The 19,016-nt window shown below is 40.5% G+C and overlaps 1 protein-coding gene across 11 annotated transcripts in view; it reads right to left on the bottom strand.

The window, feature by feature from the left end:
• The window catches only part of PLD5 (phospholipase D family member 5), a 202,686-nt gene that overhangs the window by 14,838 nt on the left and 168,832 nt on the right, over positions 1-19,016 (bottom strand). For all 11 annotated transcript variants that reach the window (XM_069800629.1, XM_069800627.1, XM_069800632.1 and 8 more), the window contains 3 exons: positions 11,263-11,460; positions 7,154-7,293; positions 4,878-5,043 (listed from right to left, as the gene is read on the bottom strand). In XM_069800629.1, coding sequence (XP_069656730.1) covers positions 4,878-5,043; positions 7,154-7,293; positions 11,263-11,460 — 504 coding nt within the window. The remainder of the gene's footprint in view (positions 1-4,877; positions 5,044-7,153; positions 7,294-11,262; positions 11,461-19,016) is intronic.

Below are 19,016 nucleotides of genomic sequence, written 5' to 3'. Positions count from 1 at the left end.
ACTGGTTTCTTCAGAACTGCATATAAATACTCATTCAAAAAATCTCTCTTCTTAATCATCAGTCTTGATCATTACAGTTTGGTTTTCCTTGGAGAACTCAAGTTCTGAACGGGCTTATCTGCAATTAGTATTACCAAACCTAATGGAAATTATTTATTTGCAGACAGAAAGGCAGAGTAGCCCAGAGACTGCTGTTTATCTAACACTTTATGCTGTGGACTCTGTCAGAATCTCTCTCTTCCCCACTAGAAAATATATTGGGGTAAATTTTATGTTGTCAGAGGTTGTACCAAAACTCCTTGGAAGAACTCTGTGTAAAATACAAGGCTAATTCAGGGTCCTGCTGATTCAAGCATTGAGGAGAGTCTCTGTTCTTGGACTGACGCACCCCCTCCCCACAACGATGAAAGTTTATTAGAACTGAAGCAGGTTTTTAGTGCATTAGAAATAAAATTCAAAGAGTTTGCGTATTTTCAGTGCCCAAATACTGGATGGTACTGTGGCGCAGTTTTATGATCAATAACTATCACAAAGTTGTTTCCTTAAACAGTCTCTGAATTTTGTATGTTGCCGCATCCTTGCTTACCTGTACGTGGCATTGTTATCTTCCACAGCTTAATTTTTGCAATGAGTTCAAATACTAGCAAAATTCCAAAGATAGTTGGTTTTTTTTTTAATTTAAAACCAAGCACAACAACCCAAACTGTTTGAGTGATTGCTTTATAAAGGGCATTAAAAAAGATTATTCTGTGTAAAACTGTAGTATCTGTCCTTTAAATGAGATTCATATTGTATATTCACATCTAACTAAGCTGCATGGAGAAATCATACTTTCAATTACAGATTTTTAACATCACTAACAATTACAGCATTACACTGTTAAAAAATTAAAATAAACCATCTTAGCAGCTATAAAGGAAAGTTTACTAGATATTAGGGGTTAGTTCTTAGCCAACATCAAGACTGCAAGTGTGTGCCTGAGGAGCTGCTCCATAAACACGCACCCACACAGAGAGTATGTACTTAAGAAGCTAGAGATGGATCTGAATCTTTCTGAACAGGTCTTGAATTTTTGGATAAAGCCAGAAGAAAATGGTCATGTTTTCCCTGGCGCAACAAAACAGGAACAGAGACAGTTAGCAGCCGTAGGATGCCCATCAAGGGTACTGACAGTAACTTTTCACAGGGATGTGGAAGATACTGTGTGACTAACACTAATATTGTAGGGAATAGTCTAAAACTGGCAAATGGGTAAAGTATTCAATGGTAGGAAACAAAACATAACACCCTATCTTCTTCCTAATGTTATGAGATGTAGCAAAAAGTTACGTACCTTGATGTAAAAATAGCCAAGCACAGTAATTGTGTAAGCTTAGAGTTGTCAAACTGAGATAGATTCAGCAGATATGCTGAATTGAAAAAATCATACATAGTGTTCTGTTTGTATAATAACTTTGTAAGAGAGAAAATTTCAGATTCAGGCAGGAAAAGATAGAAGGCTTGAAAATGTAATGTGTTCTCCAGCAACAGCAGAGGAGCCGTTAACTCCTTGACAATACAGATAGCAGTAGGGAAACCCATCTGCCCTCACAAACAGAATACACGAATGGAGCTTACATGAGCAAGGGAACCAGCACTGGCATTAAGTAGCACAGCCTAACGTTCTCCAACATGCGCCTTCAGCAGAAGTACTGTGTTAGTAATATACCACATTCTGCTAACATTTCATTAATCTTTTCCATCCTTCTTCTAGGAGTTTAGAGCTTTAAGTTAGTGCTTAGGAACAAAGGTTTCATAGTTAATTCATAACACTTTGTTTACTTGTAGGGCATTTCTGGCTTTCTGAGAATTAGTGAAAGGTTCAGTTTTTCCTTACTCTTACCTTAGCAGGAATATACCTGCACAACTCAAAAATAGATTCAGGTGGAGGCTCAAGAACAACTTGGGCTGTAGATACACGTCTGTTCCATGCCACTCATTCCTGGTCTCCAGTTGTCTAAAGACATTTTGTTCTAGTTCATGCTTTCTGTGGGCCCTTCAAAAACCTGCACCTTTCTCTGTTCAGCACTGCACCCAACAGAGCTGGGCCCTTTTGACTGCTCCTTTGAGAGTTAGACTGAGCATTCTTGCACAGAAGACATATTTACATGGTCAAGCCCACAAAACTTAAGGAGTACTGGAATTAAGGTCCCAAGAAGCACAATGGTGAGCTCTTCACCTCGACTTTACCCTTTATGATTCAAGCTTCAGTTTCATGACCGCATGTGGTTCAGTGCATAGGACAGAGCTCCCCAAATGAGCAGTTTGGTATGCAGTTTACTCCTTGACATTTGGCTGTGTGCTTACAGCATGTATTTAGTCCTCAAACAAAGCTTTTTCCACGTGACTTCTTCCCAGTGACTGTTTCTTCAGAGTCCTTGTATTGAGTTTGCACTCTCAAAGCAGTTTCAGTTGAATGCAATAATTATTAATGCTGATGTGAACTGGACTCAGTGAAATGCTGAGGAATGCATAATGAGAGACTAAGCGTTTTCTGACTGCATTGGTGATGTTAATTGCCCAGTATTATCAAAGTTTTATGGCAAAAAAGGAAAAAACCCTGCTTCTAGATAGAGCACACTCTTACAATTCAGTGTTAGCAACTAGGAAATCATGTCTTGCAGGCTCTGCCTTCCTGACCTCAGTAGCAGAGTGAAAAATTATATGCACAGAGGTTGGTGGCTGGTTTTGATCAGGACACTGCTAGGGTTAACAGGTTTACAGTGCCCTGTTTCTAACTATATACTTGCAGTTAGCACCAAAACTTCCATTAGCCTGGTCAGAGACCAGGGGAAATAGGGAAGAGATTCCCATCTAACAGAGAAACTGTATCTGCACAGCCTTCTCCAAGATGACTGCGTACCTCAGGCTGCTGCCACTGCCAAAACAGCGTACCCTGCAGCTGCAGCAAGCCACTAGCACTTGCTGGAAACTTCCTAGCCAAAGTGGTCTTGCCGTAGGCATAAAAAACCAATCACAACAAGGCACATCACAGGGATCAAAAGCTAAATGAGAGAAAAAAGCTACCGAACATGCTTCGTAGGACTCAGGTATATTATCCCCGAGAGAACAGAAGAAGGGGGAGGGTGTTTCATTACACAGCTTAGCAATTTTAAGTATATTTTCAATCAGAGTTTGTAATTTAAGGTTCTCTTAAAATTTCGGTGTTCTTGTGTATAAACACACACGTACAATACATGTCTGCATGACAGTGTTTTCTGTACAGAGTTTACTTTGACTTTATGTCTTCTCATGCCCAAAGCAGAACCAAAAGGGAAAAGCAGAATTTTCCAATAATTCAAAAGGTTTAAGTTTAATTTTTATCTTGTTAGCCTATTCCTTCTACCCCATACACACACGTAGTTCTGTTTCATTTTGATCCTGGCTAGAGCAGATGAATACAAAAGAAATGCAATTTTAAAAAAAACAGTGCTCATCTGACATGATTTGTGAAGTAAAGGAGTGTTGTGGCGGAGCCTGTGGCACAGTTTCAGCCAAAATCAAATAGATACTAGTATTACTCATACCAAGGCTTATTTAAGGCAGTGACTTACCCGGTATGTGGAACATGTGATGACCAGCACAGAGGTAACTGAGGTGTGTTGTACCTTTACAACTATTTAAATCTAGGCCGGTCTCAGTTTTTTACTGGAAGTTCTATTTGTGTTTTCTAACTGCAGATATTCTAGCTAGACTATCTACCTAGAATAGATGTCTAGAAATATATTTTTTTCCTTTTAGCATTTAGTTCTTGACAAGATGATAAATTCTATACTAAAGATTTTACCTGTTGTAAATAGGTGGAAATGGATATCAGTATGTAGAGCATTAGATGCCACTCAAAAAAAAAAAAATTTTGAACAAATAAACAGGATTTTGATGATAAATATGGAACAAGCTAGAAGGTACTCAAAATTGAAGTGGCTTAAGCAGTGTCAGCCATGTATGGTGGTTTTGACTTAAAAAACACACTTTATGCTGCTTCTTACCTAGGAAACTTGTAATAACAGTGTACGTTACAACAAAAATCCCTATTTCTATATATGCATAAATAGCACTTAGTGTGTATAACACAAATAGTACTTGTTTCTACAATTGTTGTCAATTTTACGATTTTAAAAAGCCAAAGTGATTCAGTGGATTATCAATTCAAGTAGTCAAAATAATTTAGCAGATTATTTAAGACAGTTATCTGCAAAAAAAAACCCCAAAGAAATTGATCCAGCATGCCTCAATTTCATAAAAATGAAGTTCATCAAAGTGAAAGTAGTACTTACCATGTACTCTGTTCTGTAATACAAATATAACATATATGGTATTTCTCACTTTCCTGTATTGCATGTCTAATGCGGTCACATAATGCTTATTCTAGTCTTCACAATTCTGAATTTAATGTAAAATCTTCATTATTTTTTTTTGTACTTTGTACTTGACTAAAGTAAAAATAGATACTTACACAGCTGAACGCTAAGGTTACATGAATCCAGACTAAAACACATTTTTGTGCTGTCATATTTACCCCTACCAGCCAGTATAAACACGACATACGACTACGGTTCACTCCGTTAGCTTTGCTTTGAAACACCAGATGTAGTATTTTACATGGGCTCTCCACCACACAGACTGCCTTTTGGCATCAGTCTATTTTTCTGTCTTAATTTCGACGTGTATTACTACTAGGAATACACTCAGTTCATTATATTACATTTCCTATGTTATTTAATGAAATATAAAGGCTTTGATACTAAACCCACTTCTCAGTTGTGAAGCTTTCTTGATTTTTTGGGAGTGGGGGTGGGAAATATCTTAAATTTCAAAGCAATATGGATTATACTTACAACTTTCAAACTACAGCTTGGAACTTCAGTGCAAATAGCTTTCAGAGATGAAACAAAGTTAAAAGTAAGGGGATCTGTGTCTCTTGAGAAACTTATGAGAAGTCGTACTTTAATACTTCGTAAAACTAACGCTTCTCTGATCTTCCCGTCTAAATATGGCCAGTACCTGTGGAGAAAGAATACAATATATTCAGAGAACTTAAAAAAATTTCAGATTTTTATGCAGCCAAGCCTAGACATCATAGAGAAAACTAAACCCATGTGAATTTCATTTTCTGTCTGTTGAAGGAATGCCGTTCCCATTCAAAAGGATTCTCACTAAACAGATCTGCCAGCAGATGCTCTTTTGTGTCATTCTGCCCTGCACCAAAACTGTCACTGTGGAGACAGTGAGGCTGTGGATGGTTGAGCACATCTTCCATCTGTGTAGGTGCACTGAGAGCTGCCAAAACATTTGCATGAAATACAGGTACCTGGTCTGCCCATAGCTGGGAGAGTTACTCCTGTGTCAGTGCCTGTGGTGAGAGCAGTGGAGCTCTTGCGGTGCCAGGGAACCAGCAGAATGAGGTACAGCTGGAGGGTGCTTCTTACCCAGCCCAGAGGGAGGGACAAGAAGGATTTTCTGTTGGTTACGCAAGTAAGGAAACAGGAACACGGGATCTCTCCCTGACTGCCATCCTTTTTTTCCTCTGTGCTGGGACCATACAGGCTGGGGACTGGAATGCCTTCTGTAATTTCTTGCTTGGGAAAACAAGAGCCGCAGCTCTGCGGGGTGCCTGCATCCTTCAGCAGCAGATGAAGATGGGTCGTTCAAGGAGTATGCTACATTTTTTCCTGATGAGGATTGCAGAAATTCTGCCATGAATGGGATGGTGGCTTCCACGGTACTATTCTCACAATCGCTAGTTAAGCTTTGTGTTTCTGACCTTTGGTGGGAGCAGGTCAGGACAGGGAGAATTAGGCAAAGAAAATGCATGTTTTCTTTATTCCAGCAGCATCAAGGCATTTGGCCTAATGAAATCTGAGCTCTACAATGCCAGAAAATAACTTGCAAGCGAGAACTGGGAGCTGACAAGGTAGAGAAGTGTGGCAGTGCCTTAAAAAAAGCCATGCCATAGGAAAAATGTTGAAGAATTCACACAGGTAGCTTCCCTGGATCTCCCTAATCCAGCAGATTTCTGAATTCTTCAGGCACGAGAACAAAGTAAGGAGGAGTATAGGAGATAGCATGAGCTGCAACACTGTAATGATTCTACACACTAAGATCCTTTCCAGCATAAAAGAGAAAGGCGAGGGATGCATATTGTGAAACTGAGGTTCCTACAGCATTACCCATGATTCTTTCACTGATAGAGGCTGTACATAGTAAGTTTATTGGAAAAACCCTCTTGTAGACTTGAAACAGCTTATGCTTGATATCAGTCAAATGATAGTTACTTTTTGAAAGATCTGAACAAAACATCTTTAATTATGCAAAACTGGAAAAAAGGACATAACCACATGTTTAGTTTGGCTTAACTGTGTTCAAATAAAGTGCATGGATGGAATGGCAAGCTTTGCTAGATTCTCAGTTCATTATGAGTGTTATCAAGTTGGAGGGACCACTGGATACTTGCCTTGTGAGTTGGATGGTTTTATTACACTGTGGCTCCAGTTTTGGGTCATGCATGCTTTTTAATGGCGCATACAAACAGGGTGTTTAAAAATTACTTGGTTTTCTTTGTTTTTATAAACTCCCAGTTAACCAAAATGTAATATAATTCAAAGGTAATCCATGATGAATTTGAAATTTTCATGTATATGTACATTTCAATAAAATAATAACATCTCCCACGTTCTATATGAGAACTCATAACATGTTACTTCTCTCTTAACACACACACACAGTCATGTTGAATATCTATATGATACTTGTAAAATGCCAGTAGCTGTGGTATCAGTGTAGTGAATATAATTGTGTAAGAAATAGGATGCATGTGTAAGCAGATTCTTGTATTCCTGGGTCCCAGTGACTTACAGATGGTCAGATTAGACAATTTCTGATCTCCTTCGATAGGCAGATCCAAAGCTTAGGACCCAGAACTGGAAATGTCTTCTTAGGTCCCAATTCTGCTCCCATTTAAGTCAATGGCAGAACTCTCACTGATTTCAATAAGAGCAGAATTGGGCCCCAAGAAATTGGTCCACAGTAGTAACTAATCTCCTGTGGGTTCATTTTCTCCAGCAAACCTTATTGACATTATGATAACCTGCTAGTCCTGGACATGGACACTCACCGTTTAGCATTGGTGTCAATGACGATCGGCAAGTAGTCCATGACAGCTATGTATACAAACTGTTTCGCATCATCGATAACACTGTATATAGCTTCAATATCCAGGACTCTGTCCTTTGGGCAGAAGAGTTTAGGTGAATTCTGTGAAAGGAAAAGTTCAAATATGGCATTTAAAATATGTGATTTATTTTCTCTTCCTCTCATTCTTCTTGAGATGGCAAGTAGTTTATTTTAGTAGAGAATATTAACTGATACATTCAACTGTCCTGCTAGAACACTCAAATGTACAAAGGAGAGGTATTTGCTTAATTTCCCCTTGAAAGCCTCACCATTTAGATGTAACTGTAGGTAAAATGCAGAAGACAAACTTCAAAATATCCACTGTCATCACAGAAGCTCTAGTTAAAGTTACATTTCAGAGAATTTTGTTCCAACAAGTCCCAGGACTGGTTACTATTAGATGGAGTAATATCTGTGTTCTTGCCACATGAGCCTGATCCATCACTTGTGACCAGGAATTAAGTCTATTATGTCAGTTCTGTTTAAAGTTCCGCGCAAAGTCACCATTTGCTCAGTCACTGTCGCAGGGAGATGCTGCAGTTTTGCACGAAACTTATCTCTAAAACCTAGCTTCAGCTACAAATGAACTCTGCCTGGCACTGAGCCGGTAAGCAGTAAGCCCAGATTTCAGCTTTTCTGCCTTGTATCTAGGGCTGTGGAATGTGTCAGTCAGCAAGGTGAAGCCAGCAGGAATCACCTGTCTGTGGCAGAGGCCCAGGACTTTCTGCTCTCCTGCCTGAGCAGGGAGAGAGAAGTGGAGCCACCTGCCAGGTCGCTCGCAGGCAACACCAGAGCTCCTGGGAGTAGAGGTTGTTAAAGGCACTTCATGGAGCTGGAGCGGGTGCCGCTTGGCCTTAACCGCTGGCCCTGACAGACCCCTGCCTTCCTGCTGCTGTATCGCCTTCTCATCTTTGTTACCTGCTTGGGTTGCAGCTGACGTCTAGATTAGTATGTTTTCTTTAGGGACAGACCCTGGGGGGTTGATTAGGTTTTTTTCCCTTCAATACAATGCCTGTCACAGTGGTTTCTTAATCATTGACTGGTGTTCTTAAGGACTTACTACAACTAAGTTCAGAAGATACTAGAAAATTAACTGTGGCAAGATTTCAGGACCAATATTGCAGATCCATTCCTGAACACTAAGAAAAACAACGGAAACCTCTTACATTTTATCAGCCTGTCTGGAAGACGATGTTGTTGCTAAGCAACACTAAGCCATGACTCCTGAATTTAACAAAAAATTTCAATGACTGTGTGTTATGCTTGTTTTATACAGCATGAACATTGAAAGTGAAATACGTTTTCAAAGAATGAGTTTCAACTCAAGAAAAAGTGTAAAGTGGTTTTGTTAGATATAATTTATGTCTGTTATCTGAAACTTATAAGAGTCAATTGCACTGAGATTTTATTCTTGCACTCTTACTATTTTCTTGAATAGAAGTTTTAAGTTACAGAGCAGCTAAAGAAAGGAATTCTTATGCATTATATTGCATGCATCTGAGAAAGACAAGGACCAGAAAGTGAAAGACATTTAGCAGATAATTAGAAGAAAAACGTCTGTTAAAGCTCTCACCGTAACACTTGTATTTGGACATTGCACTTGTTACCCTGTGGCACGGCTGACCCCCACTCCACGGTCATAGAATATTTTAGTACTTTTCTCCATATTAGTCGTATAGTACTTGCTATTCTGACCAAATACACATTTGATACGTCTCTTCACCTACCAGAAACAGGCCTTTGTTCTCCCTGGGCACCAGTACCTTGCCGTGCCCCTGTTCAGGGGCTGTGCTGTCCCGGACCGAAAGGGAGGCAGCGGCACAGCACCGGCCAGGGGCAGCACCAGCACCCCGGCACAGGCAGCTGCCTGGCCTGCAGAGACTTTCTTCTTATCATTACTAGTTCGGGAACAGACGGCGATGTTAACACTTGGTCCACCAAACCAGGCCAGTGCAACTCCAGGACTGCCTTTCAGAGGGGCATGCTGGCAAACACAGAGAATTTGCTAGTAGGTGAGAAATTTGTTGAAGAGCGTGTTTTCAGGAAGGATGAACCAGCCCAACTGGCTGTGGCTGCAAATTCAGGTAGCTCTTGGAGTTGGACTTCCCTGGCCTGAGGTTCTGAGTACCTGTGACTCCTTCCTTTTGTTTTCTGAAGTGGAATTTCAAGAGGAGAGGCTTTTGTTGCCCACACAAAAGGAAATACAAATCACAGGGAGGAAGTGAGCAGTTCTGCAAACTGCAGAAGAGCAGTTTTTGTAGAGCCTTTCTCCACATCTCTTTGTCTCAGATCCCAGATTCCTGAAAGTTGGCCTTACCCAGCTTTCCTTACTGTGTGTCTCTTCAGGAGTGGCTTTCAGCAGGATTTCTCCAATTCTTACAGATTGCTTAGAAGGGAGTTGGAGTTCATTTCACAGCTCCTTAGCTAACTGTCTGAAAGACAGTCTCTAATTTAAGCTAGTCCTTAAGACTCTCCAGAAGCAATGGAAGCGTATGTCTCTTCAGATAGCTATTAATTCTGGCTGTCTTAGGCATTTCCAGATTTTCACTCCAAAATAGCTCTCTGTCTCTCCAGTGATTGTAGGAGTGTGAAAAATCCTGGACACCTGAATGTCTCCTGGCTCCCAGCAGGGGAAGGTAAACCCTGCCCTGTATAACCAACCACTCACCTGCACCAACATCCTGTGCTAGTGGCTGTACAACTTAACAGCGTGGTACGTGCCTTCTGTTGTTTTAGACATGGTTATAAAGCAATGAGGTTTTGCCCCTTGTTTTATACAGAATGGTAAATAACTCTTAGCAGCTTCATTATATTCCTGATTTTGAAGGGGTTGGTTTTACTCAATGTAATTACTTCCAAAATGAAAAGACACTCCACATCTTTCATCATCTCTATTGCTCTGTGTACTTTTTTCCAGTTTTGCTACATCACTGGTTAGATGGAGGACTGCTCCGTTTCTTCCCATTCAAAATACACACACCAGATAGTGCTTCCACGGGGGTTGCTGCTTGAATTTTAGAAGTTTTAAAAAGCCGTTTAAAGCTAAAGTAGATAATGTTCTACAGAAGTATGAATGCTTTCAATGGAACAGGGTGAAAAGGATTAATCAGTATACATTACATTGATAAAAACGCAAGCTCTGATATCAAGCTTATTCTGTATCATTTTAGATGTCTGATTAACAGATCATTTACTCCCAAGTCATTCACCTTCTATCTGCTCATGTAAATAAATAACCTAATTTGAAGGGTCTCCCTACTATTTTTTGAACACAAGAGGAAAAGTGGTGAACATTACAGAGAAAGGGAAAAAGAATAACGCTCAAATGAAATCCTTCAGCATCTTCAGTCCCGACAAATTGCATGTAAGAACAATATCACAGAAATCAGAATGAAGAAAAAATATATTGTGATTTGTCTGTTCTGGACCACAGAAAAAGGCAAGTAACTTTTTAAACACCTTTCAGTTACAGACTTCCCCACAAAAGTATACCTATTGGAATAATCGTTTTCCCAGACAACAGAATGATTTGGTTTTCCGGCATTATGAAACTATCCAACAAGTTCTGTCTTGTGTAGGTGATGCTGTAGTGGTCTTATCTCTATAGTTGACTTTCCAGTCACTTGCATGAATCTCAATTTTAGTAGCTGCTTTTGGTTAAGGACATAGTGGTAATGTGCATCTTCTTCAGTTAGGGCCAGTTCAGAGAAATACTTAAGTATAGGCTTAATTGACACCATATATGTTCCTATTCACGGAAATCACGTTCCATGGTAACTTCTCCCTGACAGTATCTGTCAGGGAGAACACAGCGTTATGAGGGACTTACTGCAGGGAACTGTGAACATCTCTATATCAGCGAAAAGACACTTGAGATTCTTTCATAGATGCTACTAACACCTACCTAACCTGGTTTCACTACTCTGTAGTTCATAAAGGACAACATTAGGCAAATAAGCAGATGTTAAATTTCCCAGTCTTCCAAAAATCTGGTGGGTTAAATAAGTTTCTTCCCTTCCCTCCCTCTCTGCAACTCATTTCAGAACTTACCGACACAAAAGCTTCTGATTTTGTCTCATTCAGCTGCAGTGTCAGTTTATTCTGAGTATCGTACACTCCATATAGTCTCTTAGACCAACTCGGAGGTATTTTATTCTTGTATCTTAATGAGCTATACAGGGCAAATATCCTTTGTAAATCCAGGACCAGGCAGCTACAGTTGTATACGATGACGCCAAGTTCCTTCATCTGTGAAATTAAAAGTTCATATCGTTAGCGATATTTTGGCTGATGGATCTGTGGAAGTATGCAGCAAGAACGTAAGAGTGTCTGAGGGGTATCTTCCAGTTGCCTGCCTCGAGCTCAGTGGTAGTACTGTCGACTACAAGAACATTATTTTAAAGGCAAACACATTAGCTACCTCTTCAAAGTCAAGAGCAGGCAAAAGCTGTAACAGGGTTTGTATGTTCAGTGTATGTCAGAGCTACATGTCCTGATAGAATACAACACACCTTACGGACAGACCCAACTTAGGAGTGAAACCTATTTGTCATAGGCACTGATTTTGTCATAGGTGTTGCCCAAAGTTTACTGCTCTTGGCTAGAGTGGTTTTTATTTATTTATTATTTTTATATTATTTTCTTTACAGGAAAAACATCCTTTCTGCTGGATGATGTAGGAGCACACACTGCTACCAGTGGCAGTTTCTTCAGAAACAATTTGTTTTCTCTGAGTTCTGGAAAAGGTGAAAGAAATGGACTCAAGTTACTTTTCTGCTGGAGAAGGAATATGATGCTCAAGCTTCAAATAAAAGGATGACAAAACAGGTGTTTAATACTATTAGTATCTAAATTTACTGTGCTATTAAATCCAGCATAATCCAGTATATAGTATACCCAACTAAGACACAAAAAGGTTGGGTTCTTAACTCCCCCATTGCTATGGTATTGTACCTCACCTATGGTACTCCAAATTTCTGGGTGTCCATTTATTCACATATAAAAATGGAGGTAATGATACTCTTCTCTCATGAAAAGTACTCTGTAAGCATCAACATTCTCACATTCAAAGTATGAGGAAAAATAACCCAAGTAAATATAGACATTGTAGTACAATTAAATGCTTTAACCTTCTATGGACACAGTCTCACTTCTCCATTTAAGTAAAGGCATGTCTCCTGGTCATCATAAATCTTGGTTTTGCAGAGATTTTGTTGATTGCACATCCCTAGTACTTAAGTTGTTGACAGAATTTAATTTATAAATGTATTGCCTGGCTTCTGTAATAAAAGTGTAACCACACACACGCTCTCTCCCTTCCTTTGCTTTATAACAGCTCAGGAGAGCACTGCTGTGGGCACGGACGCTATTGACCTCTCATTATCTGCATTTCACACTAGTGCAGCCATCTCCAAAAATAAAGCCGAGAAGAAAACCTGCATGTATCTGTTGGAAAACAGTATGTAGGATAAATATTTAAAAGATCCATGCTGGTTTTCTGCAAGCAAACTGTCTTGGTAGCATGTCTCTGAAGTCTGCCTGGCATGATGAAGAAAATAAGGGGAGTACTAACTCTCCAGCATGCTCATCCTTTGACACCAAAAAAAATCCCCTCTGGTTTCATTCCCTTAGATGAGATCTCCACAGTCACATGGAGTAGTTTCTGGCAGGAGTGTATTTTTTTGTAAAGCCTGTGGGAACTCTGAACCCCACACTAAGTGTTATCTCAGAGCTTGTTCCTGCGCAATTCTCCCTGACTGCAGATGAGAACTGCTCTGCGAGAGTGGGCAGAGGAAGGGAAGCAAAGGGTAGAATTGAACCTCCACTCTCTTTCTATGGTGGGTGAGAGGAAACAACAGATCCCAGTACTCCAATGAGAAAGTAACTTGATGGGTGACACCTTCTTCAGGTCCCCAACCTGGAAATACCACATACATAAGAATATACAACACCGAGCAATCTTATTACCAAATATTTACTGAATAGTTGCAACCACAGGAACATTACCTAATATTCTTACTGCCTAAATCAGAATATTTCTGCAAGCTGCCTTTAATTCAGAAAAAAAGGGAATTCCTGCATTAGCCTGCTCAACCTGGAATTTGTGGACGGTTGGAAAATACAGACTACTTGCTGCACTGCAGCCTTTCATTTATGGATAAGCCAGTAAATTAATTTTGATGATAAATATAATTTACTCCAAGCTATGCCCAACATCCTAGTCAAAATGTCTATTTGGAATAACATCTTTGGTTCTTCCCCTGGGCGCTGGTATCTTTGAGGACACTCCTGTATTCAGTTCTAGGCTGTCCCTGTACTCCATGCACTGTTTGTCTCCAAACATTTTTAACTATACATTATCACTGTTTTCACTGTGTGCTGCCAATACTGCTCCCTTAATTGCCAGGCGTGCCATTGCAAAGGACTTACTAATAGTATTCTGTTACATGTATCTGCATAATGTGGTTTAATCGGCTTTTCATGGCTGTTAGTTGATTCTGACATAATTATGTGGTTACAGTTTTCCTTTCATTTATCAGTCCCATTATTACTACTCTACTTTATCCCTTCCATTAAAAGTAAAGATAAAATAGTGTCCGTGCAGCACACCAGAAGCTGCCAGGATTGCATCAGCATGAGCAGCTCTCCTCAGAGCAGGAGTGCTTGCAGTGTGTCCTTTCCCTGTGATTTAAAGGACTGCCCTTCTGCCTAAGTGCTTCTTCGCGTACAGAGATAGGGAGGAAGCCGGCGCCACTGATCAGTTAAGTGCAGTTTTTACAGATCACCACCTAGCCAGGCTGTGAGACGAAGCATTCGCTGTGCCTTACGGCCAGCCTCTCCCCATGAGCAGAAGCAGGCAGGGACCAGCCCGTTTGGCACCGGAGCCTGACCCCGCCGTGGGAGCGGGCGGCTGCAGGAGCCGGGGTGGCGGGGTGGTGGGTTGGTGGGGTGGTGGGTTGGTGGGGTGGCGGGGTGGCTGAGGCCCTGCCGCTCACCCGCGCAGATCGCCGGCTGGAACGAAGCCAAATCAAGAGATGTATTTGCCGTGCGGCAATGAACCCTGCCTTCCCACAGCGTTGCGTCTTGCAGCTGGCTTCTCTGGAGGCAAGCACTGATCAAAGCTTTTCCTGCTTCTGAAGCTGGGGTAAGAGCTCTCCCCCACGTGGATTCCCTGGTACGTGACACAGAGTGGGCTCTTCCTTTCCCTCTCTGGGAAAACACAGTTATCCTCTTTACCCAGCTGCCTGCTTTCATTAAGCTTTTATGAACCTCAGTTCAAATTTGCCTGAACCTGGAAAGTAGACTCAAAGCTACTGGAAGAGGGCAGACAGCGACTCCCGTGCTTATTGTGCAGACCTCATTTCCTTAGGAAACCAGGTGAGATGTCCGCCTGTCACCTCATGACCATCTCGATTTACTTTACGTATGATACGTCACCTTGAAATGGAAACAATACCAACAGTGCACACCTGTATGCAGGAAAACGCCAGCTGTCTCCTTTCTTGCAGAACAGCCCCAATAACTTTGGAGACCAAAAAACCACCCTGTTTCAGAGGCGTCTTCCACACTAAGCCTATTTTTACTCCCATACTCTGAGGTGAGGAGAGACTGCTCTTTATCCAATTAATCACAAAGCGTATCATCCTGGAGGCATTGCAGAGACGGGGCAGCAAAGATGTGCTAGTGACAGATATAGTATGATGTGGTATGTCATCTAGGTAAGGGAAAAGACTTTCTCTTTGGTTTGAGAGCTGCTGTTATTACAGACTTTTTTTTTTCAAATAGTCTCAGAGGAGAAGCAGAAAAAAACATTCATACTGAAAGAATCAAAATCTGAGTGTTGCTCCCTGGATTGTAGTGACTGAAACCTGCAGCTAAGCAGCATCTGAGGTATCTGTTAAGGTAAAATCCTTCAGGGCAAGAGCTTTTAAGGCAAGGGAAGCATTTCTTCATCCTGAGTTTTAAAAGCAGCTCACACGGTAATGAAAACATCAGTGAAAAATTAAAGTGAAGATGATCTCAAAAAATCAAAATCTTAATAAAACTAAGTAAGACAAATCTGAAATGAAAATAAAGAGTCACAAATTTGATTACCTCAAAATGGAACTGAAATATTTGGATGTTAAAGTTGCAGAGTTGCTTCTGAGTGACATTTTCAGGACGTGCTGGGGGCTGGGGACAGGAATGGTTTTCTGGATGGAGAATTTTGTGTCCTCTCATGAGCAGGTTTTTTCCCCTCTATGTTAAGAACCACCATGAGTCCTCTTCTCAGTGAAAAACATGGGAGCTGGTTTTCCTTGTTCTTCCCCATGCCATTTACATTTGTGCGAAGCAACTATTAAAGGCTACCAAAGCACTGTTTGTCCTTCTTGCCAATAATGGCTTTCTTAAAGCACCAGAGAAGTGAATGGCTACACGAGACTGAAGAAATGGTGGCTTAAACCCACTGTACAATGATGCTCTAACTACAGAAATCAGTTAGCTACAAAAAATAATAAATACAGCCTATCTAGAAAAATAGTGATTTTTATGACAAGAGGAGGAATTCCTTACTAGACTGGACAAAGAGCAGGATTTCACAGACAGGAATTTTTGCTTATTCTTTTCCCTTGTACGTTTGTAGGCATCATATACAAAATGAAAAAAAAAACCATGGGAAAAGAACCTAAACAATACAGGTTGCGGACCCATAACACTGTAAGCTTCCTAAACTGAGAAACAAGTGTTAGCAAGACTTTTCAAATACATTTGGATCAGGGGTTAGACAGGGGGTACAATGGTGTCCTTACCCTGCACTGTGCAGACTAGACAGGGCGTTTTATATTTACCTTGAGCTACACCCTAGAGACAACCCCACTGTGTAGGCAAGATACTATTGGACCTATGTAAGAGTAGCACAATCTGGTTCACAGCTTGCAATATCTGAATTGTGGCAAACGTAGCAGGAGGCTTTAGAAAACTTCTTGTTAATTTCTTTTCAAGGAAAAGTTTTTAGTAATTGCTCACACTGGAGCCTGATCCTGAAAATGACAGGCAGCCCTCCTCAGACATTAACCACCATTTGCCCACCAAAAGCTCTGGCCACCAACAGGTGCCGGGCATCCCTTGCCTGCACTACAGAAACTCTGGATTAACTACAGGTAGTCTATTACACACTAAATTTACTAAGTAGACTTTTTATGTACAGGACTGTGTGTGCATCTCCCATTTGCCTGTGTTTGAAACTGTATTTAATTATTCTTTCAAGCCTGTGACTTTTTTAGTGACCACTTTCCAAATGAATGACTAAGCAAAACCAGATTCACAACAGGGGCGAGTAATGGAGTAACAAAGAGCATGCTATACTGATAAATCAATTACTAAGGCCTAAAAGGACCTATGATTTTCAATAACTTCTAAAGAAAAATAATATGCAATGTATTAATCATCACCTTAGAGCTGACCACAGATATTTACAGTGGTAAACTCATTATCTATTCATAAAAGGTGCTCTAATTGGTTAGCCTGCAGTCCAAACATACGGTTCTTTTTCACTTGGTTATCAGTCTTACCTGACCCCTATGGCAAACCTCCCTTGTGTTTTCATCTGGTATCATTTAAGGTTCAGTGAATCTTTTCCAATCATACATAGCATCATCTGAAGGCTGTCTGAGTGCAGCTGTTCTTTACCTCTCACCAAAACCTGCTGAGCAGGTATGTGTGCCAGTCCTGTGCCAGGTACAGGTAACGGCCGAGCGGTGCCCTGTGGTGGTGGTGCAGGAGGGGAAGGGTGTTCTGATGGGAGCGACCATCGCCAGCGGAGAGAGAGAGACAGAGAGATTTGAGAAAGGTAAAAGTGTTTCTTTATGTAGTATTGATGATGTGACTGTTGTAGCAGACTGCTATAACAGGATTACAGGAGCAGTGCCCATCACAAATTCGTTAAGTGTAACAGACCCCATTCAGATAGTTGTCATACTGATGTAAACCAAAAATGCAACCTGATGCTGAAGAGGCTGAGAAGGCTGCAACACTGCCTGGCTCTTCTATCACAAAACCTGTGCCAGTGTTAGAGTCCACCAAAACAGCAAAAGCACGTACCTCAGCTAACACTTCACTAGAAATTACAACCTACCCTTGTGCATCCTGAGTCAAAATCCTCCCTCCATGCTTGGCTAGTAATACAGTGCAGAGGCTTCACATCTTTGTTTTGTTAAAAGTAATTCAGTAAAATCCAAATCCACACAGCTTCTGCTCCGAGTTCCCCTTTTTCCTTCAATGTTGGTAAGAACATGGGAGCTACACTACTGTTGGGAAATACTGGAGAAGATTAATACAAATGGTAAAGTACTGTATTCTCAGGAAGTTAGCAAAACTGTCTAGCTTAAACTATCTGAGAGTGAATAAATGCAAAATTTAAATTAACAGCATCTCTAGATGTCAGAAATCATCTAGGGCACAATAAATGTTCTTACTTGAATTCCCTGTTATTTTGAAAACTGCAAACTGCTTTTGAAGATTACTGAAAGAATTCAAACAGATTAAATTCTGAGATAAACTGTTTCATTGTAACTATTGTTCCTGTTTTCTATAGACACTTTATTGAATTAATGGTATTTTGAAATTCCTAGATTCAACTCTTAACTATTCTCCAGTGAATCACTTTGTGAATCTTGCACATGGATATCTCTTGTGCCCGGCCCACAGCTGTGGGGGTTTTACCTTGCTGTCACCTAAGGCAAAAGGTTAACTGTCTGTTATCTTGGTTTTAAGTGATTTGAAAATAATCAGCAAGCAGAATTTCTACCGAACTAGGAAAAAAGTCTCTTCCACTTGACATAAGAATGCAGTCTCAACGTGAGCTGGGAACTTGATGCCATCACTGAAAATGGGAAACTGTCATTCAAGCCACTGTGCTGGAAATAAATCTGAGCATGTGACCAAGAAAAGGCGATGCATTCGATAGAGAGTGCACCCAGCATTGGCACTGAATGTCAGTGTAAAGCTGTAACATGCTCTCACTAAAAGAAAGGAAGGGACATTAAGTGGACGGACTGTACTCCATTGGAACTGATAAAGTACATTTGAATTGGCAGCCACCAGCAGTCCACAGCCTTTAATTCTTACCTTTAGAAAGTCCATTTGATAGATTTGGGTTTGTGGTTCTTGCAGAATAAAAGTCCCAGGGAAGTTACAACTTCATATATTATTTTTACTTCTATTATCTAATGGCAAAAAGCTGCCATGATAAGGCAGATGAGATATTTTAGGAGCTGATAATTGTTGCATCCTATTCCTTTTTCTCAAGAAAAGAACACAAGATCACAAAACTGCACAGTGATATCTACTAATTTCCACTTCAGCTTACATTAAGTAGATAGTCCCACCATTATTTTGCATAGCACCCTGATCTTCAGAAAACCATGCTGAAAAAACCATTAGGTTCAGCATTTCATTTCTGCTGAAAGGAACTGCCACTGAGATGCAAAGCAAGCTAGACACCCAGGCAGAGGGGGGGCTTATTTTAAAATGGTGTGGTTTAAAAAGAACTTTGTGAGGAAGAGGTGGCAACGCATCTTCAAAGTAGAAAAACAGAAATCCCCTGTGTCCTTGTTACATTAGAAAAAAAACTCATCATGGTTTTTCTTCTTCAGGCATCTGCTCTATTGATACGGAAAACTTAGCAAAAATAACTTTGTTTGTACAAACAATACAAATACAATTTGTTTAAACCACGGACCGCTCTGTGATGATGTTCATGTAGCACCTAACACAGAACTGAGAACACAAGTTTGGGCTTTCTTACTGCTGTTAATGAAGCTCAC

The sequence above is a fragment of the Haliaeetus albicilla genome, chromosome 13, assembly GCF_947461875.1.
Source record: "Haliaeetus albicilla chromosome 13, bHalAlb1.1, whole genome shotgun sequence".
In the NCBI taxonomy this organism is placed as follows: domain Eukaryota; kingdom Metazoa; phylum Chordata; class Aves; order Accipitriformes; family Accipitridae; genus Haliaeetus; species Haliaeetus albicilla.
The sequence above is the reverse complement of the archived record's forward strand: the minus strand, read 5'-3'. Positions and strand labels throughout refer to the sequence as shown.